This window comes from Bombina bombina, chromosome 3 (genome assembly GCF_027579735.1).
Source record: "Bombina bombina isolate aBomBom1 chromosome 3, aBomBom1.pri, whole genome shotgun sequence".
NCBI lineage: Eukaryota > Metazoa > Chordata > Amphibia > Anura > Bombinatoridae > Bombina > Bombina bombina.
Genome location: NC_069501.1, coordinates 740,521,032 through 740,535,634, shown reverse-complemented (window position 1 = coordinate 740,535,634; position 14,603 = coordinate 740,521,032). Strand labels below are relative to the sequence as shown.

The following is a 14,603-nucleotide window of genomic DNA, read 5'->3' as shown; positions in this document are numbered from 1 at the left end:
TTAAACAACTTTTCAATTTACTTTTATCACTGTTTGCTTTGTTTTCTTGGTATTCTTAGTTGAAAGCTAAACCTAGGGATGTTCATATGCTAATTTCTTAGACCTTTATCTGCATTTGACAGTTTTTCACCACTAGCGGGCGTAAGTTTGTGTGTTTCATATAGATAACATAGCACTCATGCACATGAATTTACAGAGGAGTGAGCCCTGATTGGCTAAAATGCAAGGTAATCACACAGATAAAAAGTATATTAATATAACTGTGTTGGTTATGCAAAACTGGGGAATGGGTAATTAAGGGATTATCTATCTTTTAAAACAACAATCATTCTGGTGTTGACTGTCCCTTTAACTTGCTTTTGCCTGTAGTTTAGTATATATTACTTTTCTTTCTGTCAAATAAGTATATTGTGAATTCTGAGCAAACTTCACCTGCATACAGCTGGCGAGAAAAATCAGCGAGACCAGCTTGTTTAAAATGCTTCAGACATACCCTGGGAACTCCCCTGTTCACCCCAGGGAACACCCCTGTCCGACTTTCTGAAGCTGTGTTTTATTTAACAGTAGAGAAAATACCAAGAGCAATGTAAGTTATAAACCATGTACAAAGTGTGATCCTAAAAAAGAAACTTTCAAAACATAATCAGAATTTGTAAAATCACTGCTGGATTTAAATCTTTAAAACTAAAGTGCAAAGCTTGAATATAATAATACTGAATGGACACTATCTAAACCGTAAATTAATATAAAATACAATGCACAAAGTTTAAAGGGACATAATACTCATATGCTAAATCACTTGAAACTGATGCAGTATAACTGTAAAAAGCTTACAGGAAAATATCACCTGAGCATCTCTATGTAAAAAAAGGAAGATATTTTACCTCACAATCTCCTCAGCTCAGCAGAGGTAGATTCTGTGTAAAAAGTTATACTCAACTGCTGCCCAGCTGCAGGTAAAAAAAAAAATATATGAGGAAATGAACAGCAGCCAATCAGCATCAACAGTGCTGAGGTCATGAACTCGTTAACTGTGATCTCATGAGATTTCACTTAACTCTCATGAGATTTCATAGTAAACTTCCTTAAACTAAATAGGAAAATAACATGAGTGTGCACAAGGCTCGCTCCCCTGCCTGTCCCGGGACAGACATACTGATTTGCTGCTTAAAATCCTTTACAATGGGATGTGAATACTTAGGACATTTTGAGGTTAAATATTTTTTTTCTTTACATAGAGATGTTCAGGTGATATTTTCTAGTCAGCTTTTTACAGCTATGCTGCATCACTTTCAAGTGTTTCAACATTTAGGTATTGTGGCCCTTTAAGTGTAACAAAACTTACAAAACATGTAGTGCTATATTGCACTGGGATTGTCTCTCCTTCAGAAACGAGAGATTGCTGGAGAGCTTCGCCCTTTCTCTTTGATCATTCAGTGAGTTACGCCCCTGTAAAGTCTGCACTACAATTTCTCTCCAAGCAGGAGAATCTTTGATCATGGGGCCCCTGGTGTTTTATTTTACTGTAGCATACGAATGTCAGAGAACCCCAGGAGGTCAGTTTTATCAGTTAGTCCTGCAGTCGGACAGGATCATTATTTTCTTTTTGTGTGTTGGTTTAAAATGACTGTATTGATTTATCTATCCCCTTATTTAACTTCTTAATATAAGCCTAGTGTAATGCTGTCTTTATCCCCAGATAAAATAACAAAATCAATTGTAGAGAAAATGTTATTTTTGTAGGCATAGCATTGTTTGGGTTATTCCCTTGTATCTTGTTAATAGTTATTCATAACTGGTCAAATAATGTGCAATATACATTGTGACCATGAAAAGAGCTTTACTTTAAGGGATGTGAAAGGCAAAATTAAACTTCCATATTTCATATAAAGCTTACCATTTTAATAACCTTTTCAATTTACTTTTCAAATGTACTTTGTTTTCTTGGTATTCTTTGTTTAAAAACATACTTTGGTAGGCTCAGGAGCAGCAAAGTAGTAAAGGGAGTTAGCTGGTCACTGGTGGCTTAGCACATATGTATCTTGCAGTGGGCTCACTAGATGCTAGGTCCCAGTGGTGCATTACTGCTCTGGGCTGACTTAAACTATGTGTTTAAACCCTTTGCAGAGGTTAAACACACAGTTCTATGCAAACAATATTAAAAAATATATTTATGTATTTTTCTTCAGTTGTTGAGTACTTGTTGCATTTCAATTCAAACTATATGAAAACACAAACCTTTTGTTGCAAAATATTTCCCCCTAGTGGTGGTTCTCTTTATTTTCATGCTCAGTTTCTCATTGTTTTACAGCTATTTCCACCACAAAAGATTAACTTTCTGTTTATTGAAGAATTGTGTGTGTATACTAAAGATAAAGGAACATCCTTTTTTAGCAATAGTCTAGTGTATGTTGACATCTACATATCAGATAGCATGGACACATTAGTTCTCTTACATAAAGTACTTCTATGGGGGCGCACAGTTAAGTTCAAGTTTGATAACCCTCAAGTGCTAAGCTGATGGAGCGCACACACACACACACACACACATATATATATATATATATCCATTCTGTAAGATAAGCGCACAAAGAAGCTTCTCATAGCATAGTCTGTTTATTTAAAACAACATAAATAAAAACACTTCCAAAAAAACCCTAAAGGTGGTTACTCACGCTGGAGACCTCAATCAATATAAGGTAAGTAGTAAGTGTGTCCACCTCGCGGGTGTAATGTGATAATCCACGGCAGAGAGGAGAATATCACAATAAACTTAGCTGGTAAGTTTGTTCGTTATGAACAGTCTGCAGTGCGTCACTCTCCTGGTCTATTTCACCCTGAAGCCGCCAAACAATGAAGCGAGAGGATGGAGACGATATACACACCATGGACAATGTAACCGCTACAAGCTAGTAACAAAGTAGCGTGTGTCAAGAACGACGTCCTGCACTGTGGCGTAAGGTGGGCATGGCCTAACACGTTTCACAGAATAGTTCTGCTTCGACACAGCCTCTGACGAATAGGTAAGACTGTGACTACATTCAGGGAATGGCTGGCCAATCACAAGACAGCCATACATCAGGCCTTGGATAAAGGACATTCGGAACAGCCGGTAGCCCGTCACTTTCTGACTGCAGGCCACCCTATCTCCTCCTTGCGAACCATGCTTATAGATCATGTACCTCGTCCAAGACGTGGAGGTAATAGGGCACTGACATTATTGTGAACGTAGTCACTTAATTTGGGTGATTTTTTTTTTTTTTCATTTATGGTATAATATCACTGACAGCGGCTCTTCGTTTACATGCTCCTTCTGCTGTTAGTGTAACAGCTGTGCGTATGTTTGCTGCGTCTGTCTCTATTACAACCGGCAGTGTCTATGTATGCTCAGGCTGATGTAGTTTGATGATGTCATCCGCAATTGCCCATACTGAAAGCATGATGCACAGGTGTTGCCTATAACATTGAAATGCGTAGTTGCTGCTTTCTGATTGGTACATACTAGGTCATGTTGGTATATAGGGGAGGGTCTTGGGTGTTCACTGTATGTCTGTTTGGCTTCCATTGAGAAAGGCTCCTGTGAGAGCCGAAACGTTTAGAAATTAGCCTTTCCTTGCTGAATAAAGGCGAATGAGGAAATCCTGTGTCTGCCTGCTTTTTTGGATATCCCAGGATTTACGGCTGCCAGCCGTGGGTAACATCCAGTGATCATGTATACATATTTCCTGCAGAGCACCAGGTGATTGAACTGTTGGAGTGTGCCGTGTCCCTGTATGTGTGTATGTGTATATATATGTATATGTATATATATATATATATATATATATATATATATATGTGTGTGTGTGCGTGTGTGTGTATATATATATATATATATATATATATATATATATATATATATTACTGTACCTTAGAGACCTTTGACCCTTTACAAGTCCCCCCCCTCCTTGTCATATACCATAGCATAGTCCTTTTATTTTTCACTAATAACGTGTTTTCCCCAATGTATTAAATCTAAATATTACTTAAATCCTTAATTTCGATAGTATCAACTGCAGGTCTCAAAGTACTAAATTTTAAATCGGTGTTTTGGATTGAACTTGAGAGCCATAATTAACTTACCACTTGCAATATGACCCACTTGCAATACCCGATTGTGCACTATCAATTGTGCTAAATGTTCCTCAAAAAATGACAAGTATTTATATTACCTGCCAATTAAACAATGAAAGTTTTTTTGCATATTTTCATGAACTATTTATTATGAATCTCATTAGAATATGTCGCTTGACATGAATAGTCTAAGATTCCAAGATCCAAGGCAAATTATTGTCTTCATTTATTTTATTCCCTGTATAGTGCTACTGACTTTCTTGGCACGCTACAAATAAATGGTAAGAATAATGAAACGGACACAAAACCCAGTTTTGTGGTTCAGATTCAGCATACAATTTTAAACAACTTTGAAATTTACTTCTGTTCTCAAATTTGCTTACTTTTCGTGGTATCCTTTTGTTGAAAGAGCAGCAATGCACTACTGAGAGCTAGGTGAGCCAATGACAAGAGGCATATATGTGCAGCCTCCAATCAGTAGCTAGTAGTAGGGCACTGCTGCTCCAGGACGTACCTAGGTATGCTTTCAACAAAGGGTACCAAGAGAAAAAAATCAAATGAGATAACCTAAGTAAATTGCAATGTTGCTTTAAATTGAATGCTGTATCTGAATCATGAAAATTTCATTTTGACTTTACTGTCCCTATAAATGGCAAAAACTTACATTTGTGCTAGAGTTTAAGACTTCACTCAAACATGTAAAGGTTAATTTATTGTTTTCAGCTCTCACTTAGGGCCAGATTACGAGTGGAGCGTTTATTCCAGGTGTTTACACTCTTCAGTTTTACGAGTTGAAAGTAAGCACAATAACTTGAGCGCAATTGCGATTTACGCTAGAATGATTACTGTGACTTCAGAGCTCTGGTTAACTGTTTAGCGAAAATAAAAAGTTAAAACACATCCAAAATACATTACACAGTATAGTTACACTGATAATAACACTATCTAATAATTATTCAAAAACTAATATTGCACTCAAAAGTTTTATAAGGGCTTAAAGATATGAGATCTCAGGTGTTAAGAAAAAGGCAGGCAAAAGGCTTCAACAAAGAGATACATACATATACATGTCTAAAGATGTATGTATGTGTGTGTATGTGTGTGTGTATATATATATATATATATATATATATATATATATATATATATATATATATATATATATATATATATATATTTGTGCTCATAAGTTTACATACCCTGGCAGAATTTATGATTTCTTGGCCATTTTTCAGAGAATATGAATGATAACACAAAAACTTTTCTTTCACTCATGGTTAGTGTTTGGCTGAAGCCATTTATTATCAATCAACTGTGTTTACTCTCTTTAAATCATAATGACAACAGAAACTACCCAAATGACCATGATCAAAAGATTACATACCCTGGTGATTTTGGCCTGATAACAAGCACACAAGTTGACACAAAGGGGTTTGAATGGCTATTAAAGGTAACCATCCTCACCTGTGATCTGTTTTCTTGTAATTAGTGTGTGTGTATAAAAGGTCAATGAGTTTCTGGACTCTTGACAGACCCTTGAATCTTTCATCCAGTGCTGCACTGACAATTCTGGATTCTGAGTCATGGGGAAAGCAAAAGAATTGTCAAAGGATCTGCGGGAAAAGGTAGTTGAACTGTATAAAACAGGTGAGGGATATAAAAAGATATCCAAGGAATTGAGAATGCAAATCAGCAATGTTCAAACTTTAATAAAGAAGTGGAAATTGAGGGGTTCTGTTGAAACCAAACCACGGTCAGGTAGACCAACTAAAATTTCAGCCACAACTGCCAGGAAAATTGTTTGGGATGCAAAGACAAACCCGCAATTAACTTCAGGTGAAATACAGGACATGTGGTGTGGCTGTTTCAATATGCACAATAAGGAGGGTCTTGAAGAAAGATGGGCTGCATGGTCGAGTCGCCAGAAGAAAGCCATTACTACACAAATGTCATGAAGTATCCCACTTACAATACGCCAAACAGCACATAGACAAGCCTCAAACCTTCTGGCACAAAGTCATTTGGAGTGATGAGACCAAAATTGAGCTTTTTGGCCACAACCATAAACGCTACATTTGGAGAGGAGTCAGCTAGGCCTATGATGAAAGGTACACCATTCCTACTGTGAAACACGGAGGTGGATCGCTGATGTTTTGGGGATGTGTGAGCTACAAAGGTACAGGAAATTTGGTCAGAATTGATGGCAAGATGAATGCAGTATGTTATCAAACAGCCTCATTTTCCACTTCTTGATTAGAGTTTGAACACTGCTGATTTTCATTCTCAATTCCTTGGATATCTTTTTATATCCATTTCCTGTTTTATACAGTTCAGCTACCTTTTTCCCACATATCCTTTGACAATTCTTTTTCTTTCCCCATGACTCAGAATCCAGAAATGTCAGTGCAGCACTGGATGAAAGATGCAAGGGTCTGTCGGGAGTCCAGAAACTCATTGACCTTTTATACACACACACTAATTACAAGCAAACAGATCACAGACGAGGATGGTTACCTTTAATAGCCATTCAAACCCATTTGTGTCAACTTGTATGCATGTTATCAGGCCAAAATCACCAGGGTATGTAAACTTTTGATCAGGGTCATTTGTATGTATATATATATATATATATATATATATATATATATATATATATATATATATATATATATATGTGTGTGTGTGTGACTGTATATATATATATTTACAGACATATATACACATATTAACACATAAATAAATATATATATATATATATATATTATATAAACTTTAAAAATTGAAATTTCTATATCTTGGCCTATAACCTTGACAATACTTACCAGGTGAGAGGGGGCATGGACAGGAATAGCCATGCCCTCTTTTTACCTATATAACCTTCTACCTGAAAATCCTCCTTTATGCCTAGTTCTTGTCAACATAGAAATAAAAGAGATAGGAATGAAAAGGGTGGGAACTCTGGTAAATATTGTCTATTTTATAGGCCAAGATATATTTCTATTTTTATGTTTTAATTTCTAATTAACTTGGCCAGCCTATCTAATACTTACCAGGTGAGAGAGTGCCAAGAGGTATATGATAAGAAAAATGGGGATGGAAAAGAACAGACACAAGTGGCAATATCTGTAATGCAAAAATAGAAATGTATTTAGAAACAACAGAGGTCACAATCTTACCTTCCAAAATTAGCAGATAATGATTGCATGACATCAAATTTATAATGCAAAATAAACAGTCTTCCATACAGCAATGTGGCAATTATCCTAAATAGATGCATCATTCCAGAAAACCCAAGATGTGGAAACTGCCCTAGTGGAGTGTACCCTGAGCCCAGATGGCCTTGGGGTAGAACTCCGTTTGTAAACCTTGGAAATACATTGCGTGATCCAGAAAGAAATAATGGATTTCACTGGCAATGAGTCCTTCCTTTTACTATGTGGATAAATAATCTGTTTGTTTTCCTGATTTCTCGGGTCCTGTCTACATAGTATTGAAGACAACGCACCAGATACAAGGTATGAAACGGTTTTCCATCAACCAGCTTCAAAGTTGCACAAAAATAAGGCAGAATAATATTTTTTGTAGGAGTGAAAAATCAGTCATCAGGCTAAGAAGAGTCCTTTCACAGATAATGCTTGGAATTCTGACACCTGTCTAGCAGACATAAGAGCAATTAAAAACACTGTCTTCCATATTAGTTTCCATAAAGATGCAGCTGTCAATGGTTCAAAGGGTGCTGTCATCAAACCACTCAGGACAATGGGTAAGTCCCACGTAGGACAGGAAAGTTTAAATGAAGGATGAAAACTTGCAAATGCTTGAACAGAATCATAATAAGATAATGAAGCCTTTTCATACCTGATATTGCAAAAACAGCAGAGACTTGAACTTTTTGATTAAATGCTGAAAGGCCTTTTTCAAACCCCTCATGTAAAAACTGAAGAGAATAGAAGATATCCAAATTTCTCAAAGAAAACGTCTCTTCCTTCATCCATGTAAAGATGTATAAGTACACAACCTGTCATTCTACTGTCCAATAGATAATAAATTAACTTTGAAATGAAGAAGGCTTGAAAACCTCTAATACAACTGCTGCTGTGGTTATATAAAAAGCTAAAATGCAATTCTACAGACTCTAAACACAGTTACTAACAAAAATGCCCTACAAGTATAAGTATTGGGTTTGGTTGTAAACCTTGAATGAGGCAAAAGTAGAAAGTTATTAAAAGACTGACAAAAAAGAAATGTAAGAGCCAACAAACTTACCTTTTGAATACTTATTAAAAAAAAAAGCGGTAAATATACTAAACAGCATCTAACCCCCAAATTACTGAAGTTGATATATTCCATTATCATATTTGAACTGAATAGGAAAAAGTAGATATAGAATTTCTTACTCAAAGGGAAAATACATACTTCAGAAAAAGCCAAACACAGGTAATTTTATACATTTATCAGAAAAAGAAACGGATAAACATACAACAGTAGTAACAGAAAATTATACTTACTATTATTATTTATTTATAAAGCGCCAACAGATTCTGCAGCGCTGTCCATGGGTACAAAAATAAAAGTACAGTACAATACAATATAAAAGACACCAGACAAAGTTTAACAAACAAATACAGGGAGAATTGAGGGCCCTGTTCTCGTGGGAACTTACAATCTAGATGGGTAGGAGGGTGAGAATGATGTTAGTGTGGAGTTAGATGGGGGCAGCAATTAGGCAAGTGGAATTAATTTGTTACTGAGTTGGGTAATACTTAAGAACAGGATGGAAACAAAAATATGTAGAGACACTAAATTCCTTATAGCGGAAAATATATAACATCCGTAAAGGCTGTAGGAAGATTAGAACATACATAGAACATAAAAGTAAAAGTTTAACAAAACAAAATTATATATATAATCATAAAGACACACCATGTTAAGTCTGCATATTTTTAATCCAATGTTTCGGCCCACCTGTTTGACTTTGTCAAGGTTACAAAGAATACCCACATTGCCCTCCTTTTATACCTACAATGTTCCATAGAAGCCAAGTTAGCAAAAACTAATACATCTCATTATATGCCCTCTAGTGGTAACAGTACAAATCGCACTCTTTGCCTTTGTCAAACACAGCTTTAAAGGAATAAGGATGTGCTTATCCACTATGAAGAGATATTTACATATTATAACAGCACTCTTGAGAGAACAAAAGCTAAAATAACTTCCATGCCTGTTCATTTTTATTGCAACTCGGGGTCTGCGTTCTTTTAGCACACAATGCCTTTTCACAGAGAAAAAATATCCTGTAGCATATCAGTCTGACCCTGCCCAATGACAGTCCAGTGCCGAAATACCAGGCTATTCTTCTCTGAACAAGGGAAACAACAACCCCAGACAATCGTTTCAGTCTTCTGTGGGCCTCGTCAGTGAGGTGACGTTGTTTCTCTCTAAGGGCATGTGTGCACAGAGTCCACGTCTGGTTTCCCCATTACTCTTAGGGAAACCCAAGAGTAATTTGCATAAATATCAGAAGAGAGAGAACAGCACTCCTGAGATAGAGTAAATTCCAAAAATAAGCAGTGAAGAGAGGATGTTTATATTAACATCCGGTTCGAGGGGATTTTTTTTAAAACTTAACTTTTATTTGTTATAGAAATAAAATATACAACATAGAAATTAAAGCATTAAAAACACAGTTACGGTGAATCCTAACAACACTATATATCAGGTTGTATAGGGAGCAATACAATTGGGTCATAACATTATACCATAGTGTCTGAATTGTTAATGTGCACTAATTCTGATAACATGAGTTATCCAGGAGGTAGTACTAATGTCCCCCTAGGTTAGGGAATAATTGTACTGTTTCAGGGAATTATTTATCACATATTCGATCTCTGAATGTGATGGGGTACATATGAAATTAGGACAAAGGTACCTATTGTTGCTATAACCACCAGGGTTACCTGTAGTAGTAAAAGTGATTATCAGTACCTGTTGGATATAAGTACCACCCGTGTAATAAATACTCAAGTTTAAAATTCAACGTTTTATATCAGGTTATATAGGGAGCAGTGTAATTGGGTCATAACATTATACCATAGTGCCTGAATTGCTAATGTACATGAATTATCAAGAAGGTAGTACTATAATTATTAAGTTCCGTGGTCTTATAGGTAACCAGGAAAAATAATTAGATACATATATTTTGTGTTATGCTGAATGTTTCCAGTATTCCTTAAATCTGGTTGAATAGTCCTGGTCAACTGTAGTAATAGGTTTTGGTATAACCTTGTAATCCGGATCCCCCCTCTGGATATATTGTATACTCAGCGACACAATGCATTCACCTGTTCTCCCCCCTCTCTCAGAGAGTTAGTCATCTATTGCCCTCCTGGACCAACCTCCCAATTCCTCCAACTTTGCCACCTGGCTTCTTCACTTTCTCTCTACAAATATACCCACTTTAATACTCTGGGACTTCAACATCCCCACTGATAACCCATCTGCCCCTGCTGCCTCTAAACTTCTTTAACTCACATCCTCCTTCAGTCTCTCACAATCTACACTGTTCCCTACACACCGTGACTGGCACTTGATTGGCCTGGTATTTTCCTACTTCTGCTCTATATCTGACTTCACCTGTTGCCCCTTTCCCATTTCAGACCAACACCTGCTCACCTATAATGTTAATGTATCGGCTAAACCTACTTCTCCTTCTCACCCACGCACCTTTATAAATCTGAACAATGTTGATCCTCTTCAATTTTCCAACTTATTCAACATATCCTCCCTACTACTTCCACTATAACCTTCCTTGACCTTGCAACAGCCCAACAAAACTCTCTCCCCTGCACTAGACACTCTTGCTCCTCTCCAACTCCGCAAAATCCTGCACCATCAGTTACAACCCTGGCTCTCTCAGCAAATGTGCTACTTGAAAAAATGCTCTCGTGCTGCTAAGCATGTCTGAAGGAAATTTCCCTCTGAACCTGATTTCATCCACAGTAAGTTCATTCTTCTCTCATACATCTCTACTTCTCTTTCCTAAAACCCTAAACAACTCTTCTCTACTTTCAACTCTCTCCTCTCCCCACCTCAACCACCCCCTTCGTCTTTCTTTAGTGCTCATCTGCAATCTTCTACATCCACTCCCAGTCACCCCCTCTGCCACTCTCTGCATCTTCCATCCAACCACTGAGAATAAAGATTGTTACTTATTATCTTCCTCACGCCTCACTACCTTCTCACTTGACCCTATCCCTTACTAGCTAATACCTTCTCTGTCTTACACCCTCACTCCTGGCCTTATTCACATCTTCAACCTTTCCCTTTCTACCGGTTCATTCCCATTTTCTTTCAATTGTGCAAAGGTGACTCACATGCTCAAAAAAACGTCCCTTCACCTCTTCCCATGCTAGACTTCTCACATGTGTCACCTACCCTATGGAATGCTCTCCCTCATGCTGTCAGACTTTCCTCTAATCTGCCTTTTTTTTAAATGCTCCCTAAAGACATTTTTTATCAGAAAAACCTACCGCCCAACTCTGTAACAAATGAATTCCACTTAACTAATAATTGCCCTCATCTAACTTTGTATCAACACTTTCTCACCCTTGTAGTCCTCACCTCTTGTTTCTCACCCTCCTACCCTTCTAGATTGTAAATTCCCACTGGAATGGGGCCATAAATTCCTCCTGTATTTGTTTGTCAAATTTCGTCTTGTCTCTTACAAGAAGTTTTGTATCATTGTTTTATTGAACCCTTGGGCAGCGCTGTGGAATATGTTGGCACTTTATAAATAAAGTACAATAATACCTTTTTTTTCATTTTTTTTTTTTCATTTTTATTCTGTATCACTACTTTTTTTATATTTCTATATATTATGCATGTATTTCTGTTTTCTTATAATGTTAGCATTTACACAGTAGTATACCTTTTTAAGCATTTTTGAGTCTTTTAACCATGCATTTTGAATAATCAGCCTACGCTGAGCCCATTAGGCCTTTATTATTCATTTAACATAAAAACTTTCTTGACAAGATAATTATACTATTCGTATTGCTATGCTTGTAAAATATTCCTTTTTTTTAAACATATGCTAAATTTAGGCTTTATCATTTGTATATTAATGTGGGTGGTTTACGTATTATTTGTTTTCCTGTATTTAGAGAATAGCCTATAATTTTACTGTCAAATTTAGTACATTTTCATCAGTTTATATTAGAAACTAGTATTCATTCTTTTGTTATTTTATTGGTATAAGAAAATGTAGTTATTTATGTATTTTGTCTATTGTTGATGCTCTATATGTAAGTGCAAACATAATCTTTTTCATCTCGTTCAAGATTTTGCCTTTTGACTTTGATGTTCCTTTTTTTTTTTCTCTCTCTTTTTGTGACTATAGGAATGGTTGAGGAAACAGATATGAAAGCGTTTATTGCTAGGGCTTTTCAAGTGGAAAGTCTACTGCCTGAAAGAAAATATGATGATATAGCGTTCCACCTTGCTTACTTTGAGAGCATTGAGGTCACAGTTGAGATGTTGCAACACACTGATATCGTCAGAGTTGTTTACAGAGTTCTTAAGAGCAGTCCAGAAGGAGCCTTGAAGAAAAAAGCAAAGTGTTTACTTTCCAAATGGAAAGCCTTGCTTAGAAATAAGTGCCTTCATGTAAATACTGAACAGGAACATGGTTATATGGATAAAGACAGATCTGAGAATACAGGTGCAGCTCCTGGAAAACATGTTCATTGTGAAAAAGAAGTGTTGGTTTTGAGTGGCATAAGCAGCTCAAATTGCACAGAGTCTCATAACCCCCAATCCCTGAATAACTCACAAGAATCCCATTGTAACAATTCTGAATCAGTTCAAGATTCTCTGTGTCAAAAGAATAAGAAAGTTGTTGATGTATCTTTAAGGACTAAATGTACTGATCTCCTAGGCAAGGCTTTGGAAGACCCAACAGAATGCCAGGATAAAGCCCACAATATTGCAAGGCAAATAGAGGAGAGCATTTATGCCCTGTATTCTGAGAATGAAAAGAAGTATAGAACCTGTATCAGAAGCAAAGTTTCCAATCTAAAAAACCCTAAAAATTCCCATCTAAGAAAAGACATTTTCTCTGGAGCATTAAGTTCTGAGGCATTTGCTAAGATGAATGCGATGGATATGGCCTGTGAGGAGCTAAGGAAAATAAGGGCAAACTACACAAATGCATGTGTTCATGAACATCAGCTTCCTAAAACTATGGATGGACTTCAAACCAATAAAATCAAGTGTCGTAGATGTGAACAGTTTAACTGCACAGTGACTATGATTTCCAGAGGCACACTATTTCTCCCTGGTTGGGTGCGCACAGGAAACCCTGATGAAGAAATGATGACGTTTGTCACTTGCAATGAATGTGGGGAAAAATGGTACCATAGCCGCTGGATCTGCTTGTGATCCAATTTAGCATATTCATTACATTTCTTCAATCTGGAAAGTTTTCAAACCAGATGCTTAGCTAAACAAATGTGTCTAAGAATAATAATAAGTGTTAATATATATGACCGGTATATACATTTCGATTTTAGGATTATTTATTATGCATATAGTGCAAATCTATTTATCACAATACAGTAGATATGTAAGCGGTTCTTCATGTTGTAAATGTTTCTAGATCTAACAATGTAATCATATAGGTTAATATACCTTTAAGTTTTTTAAATAAATAGAGGTGTGGCCAGGTAAACAGGTATGCACGAAATGTGTTTGCAGATGTATCTGTTCACACTTGTTTGATTTTATATGTGCCAAATACCTTTTTGGTTTAAATATGAAGCATTAAAGTATATGGATTTTACTCTTTTGACTGGAGCGTCATATATGGTGAAGTGTGCTTTTTTTTTTTGTTTTGTTCCTATGTGTCTAAAAACATATGCATACTCTCAATGGCAGGCGTTTCACACTGGGAAAATTAATCTAGATGTTGGGGTGAGCACCCCGTCCTCAAACTCAACCAACAACAAAAAAACTCAACAAAAATCTTGGATTTCATGATATAATTTCTTAAGAACACGTGGTTAATTGTTATGAATAGGTAAATATTAATTTACGTAATCCATTTAGTCCCCACTAAGGATATCCTGAAATTGGGGTCTATTTAGGAGCCCCGAGGGCAGGTTTGCACATCCCTAGGTAAACCAGAAGTCCACTTTTGTTGCAGTTTATTGGAATAGACATATTAAATTACACAATTTAACTTAGTTTTTAAAATATTTATGTGAAAAACATATTTTCTTTTTCCACAAGCTGAGATCTGGAGTTTGCTTTTGTGTGAAGTTTATATATTTACTTTAAATATGAAGTCATAAATATATGATATGCCTCAGTCATTGGTTTTAATTTTCTTTTATTTGTAGCTTCCATGCCATGTACCAACCATCAGTCAGGTGATGAAAATACAAGGAATTCTGACAATGCAGGTATTGAGACTACACCCCCTGAAGAAACAA

The 14,603-nt window shown here is 36.3% G+C and overlaps 1 protein-coding gene across 1 annotated transcript in view; it reads left to right on the top strand.

Moving 5' to 3' along the window:
• The window catches only part of TCEANC (transcription elongation factor A N-terminal and central domain containing), a 40,528-nt gene extending 26,577 nt beyond the window's left edge, over positions 1-13,951 (top strand). The window contains exon 2 of the mRNA XM_053704873.1: positions 12,512-13,951. Within this exon, the coding sequence (XP_053560848.1) occupies positions 12,514-13,551 (1,038 nt within the window). The 5' untranslated portion in view covers positions 12,512-12,513 and the 3' untranslated portion in view covers positions 13,552-13,951. The remainder of the gene's footprint in view (positions 1-12,511) is intronic.
• The last annotated feature ends 652 nt before the right edge of the window (positions 13,952-14,603 follow it).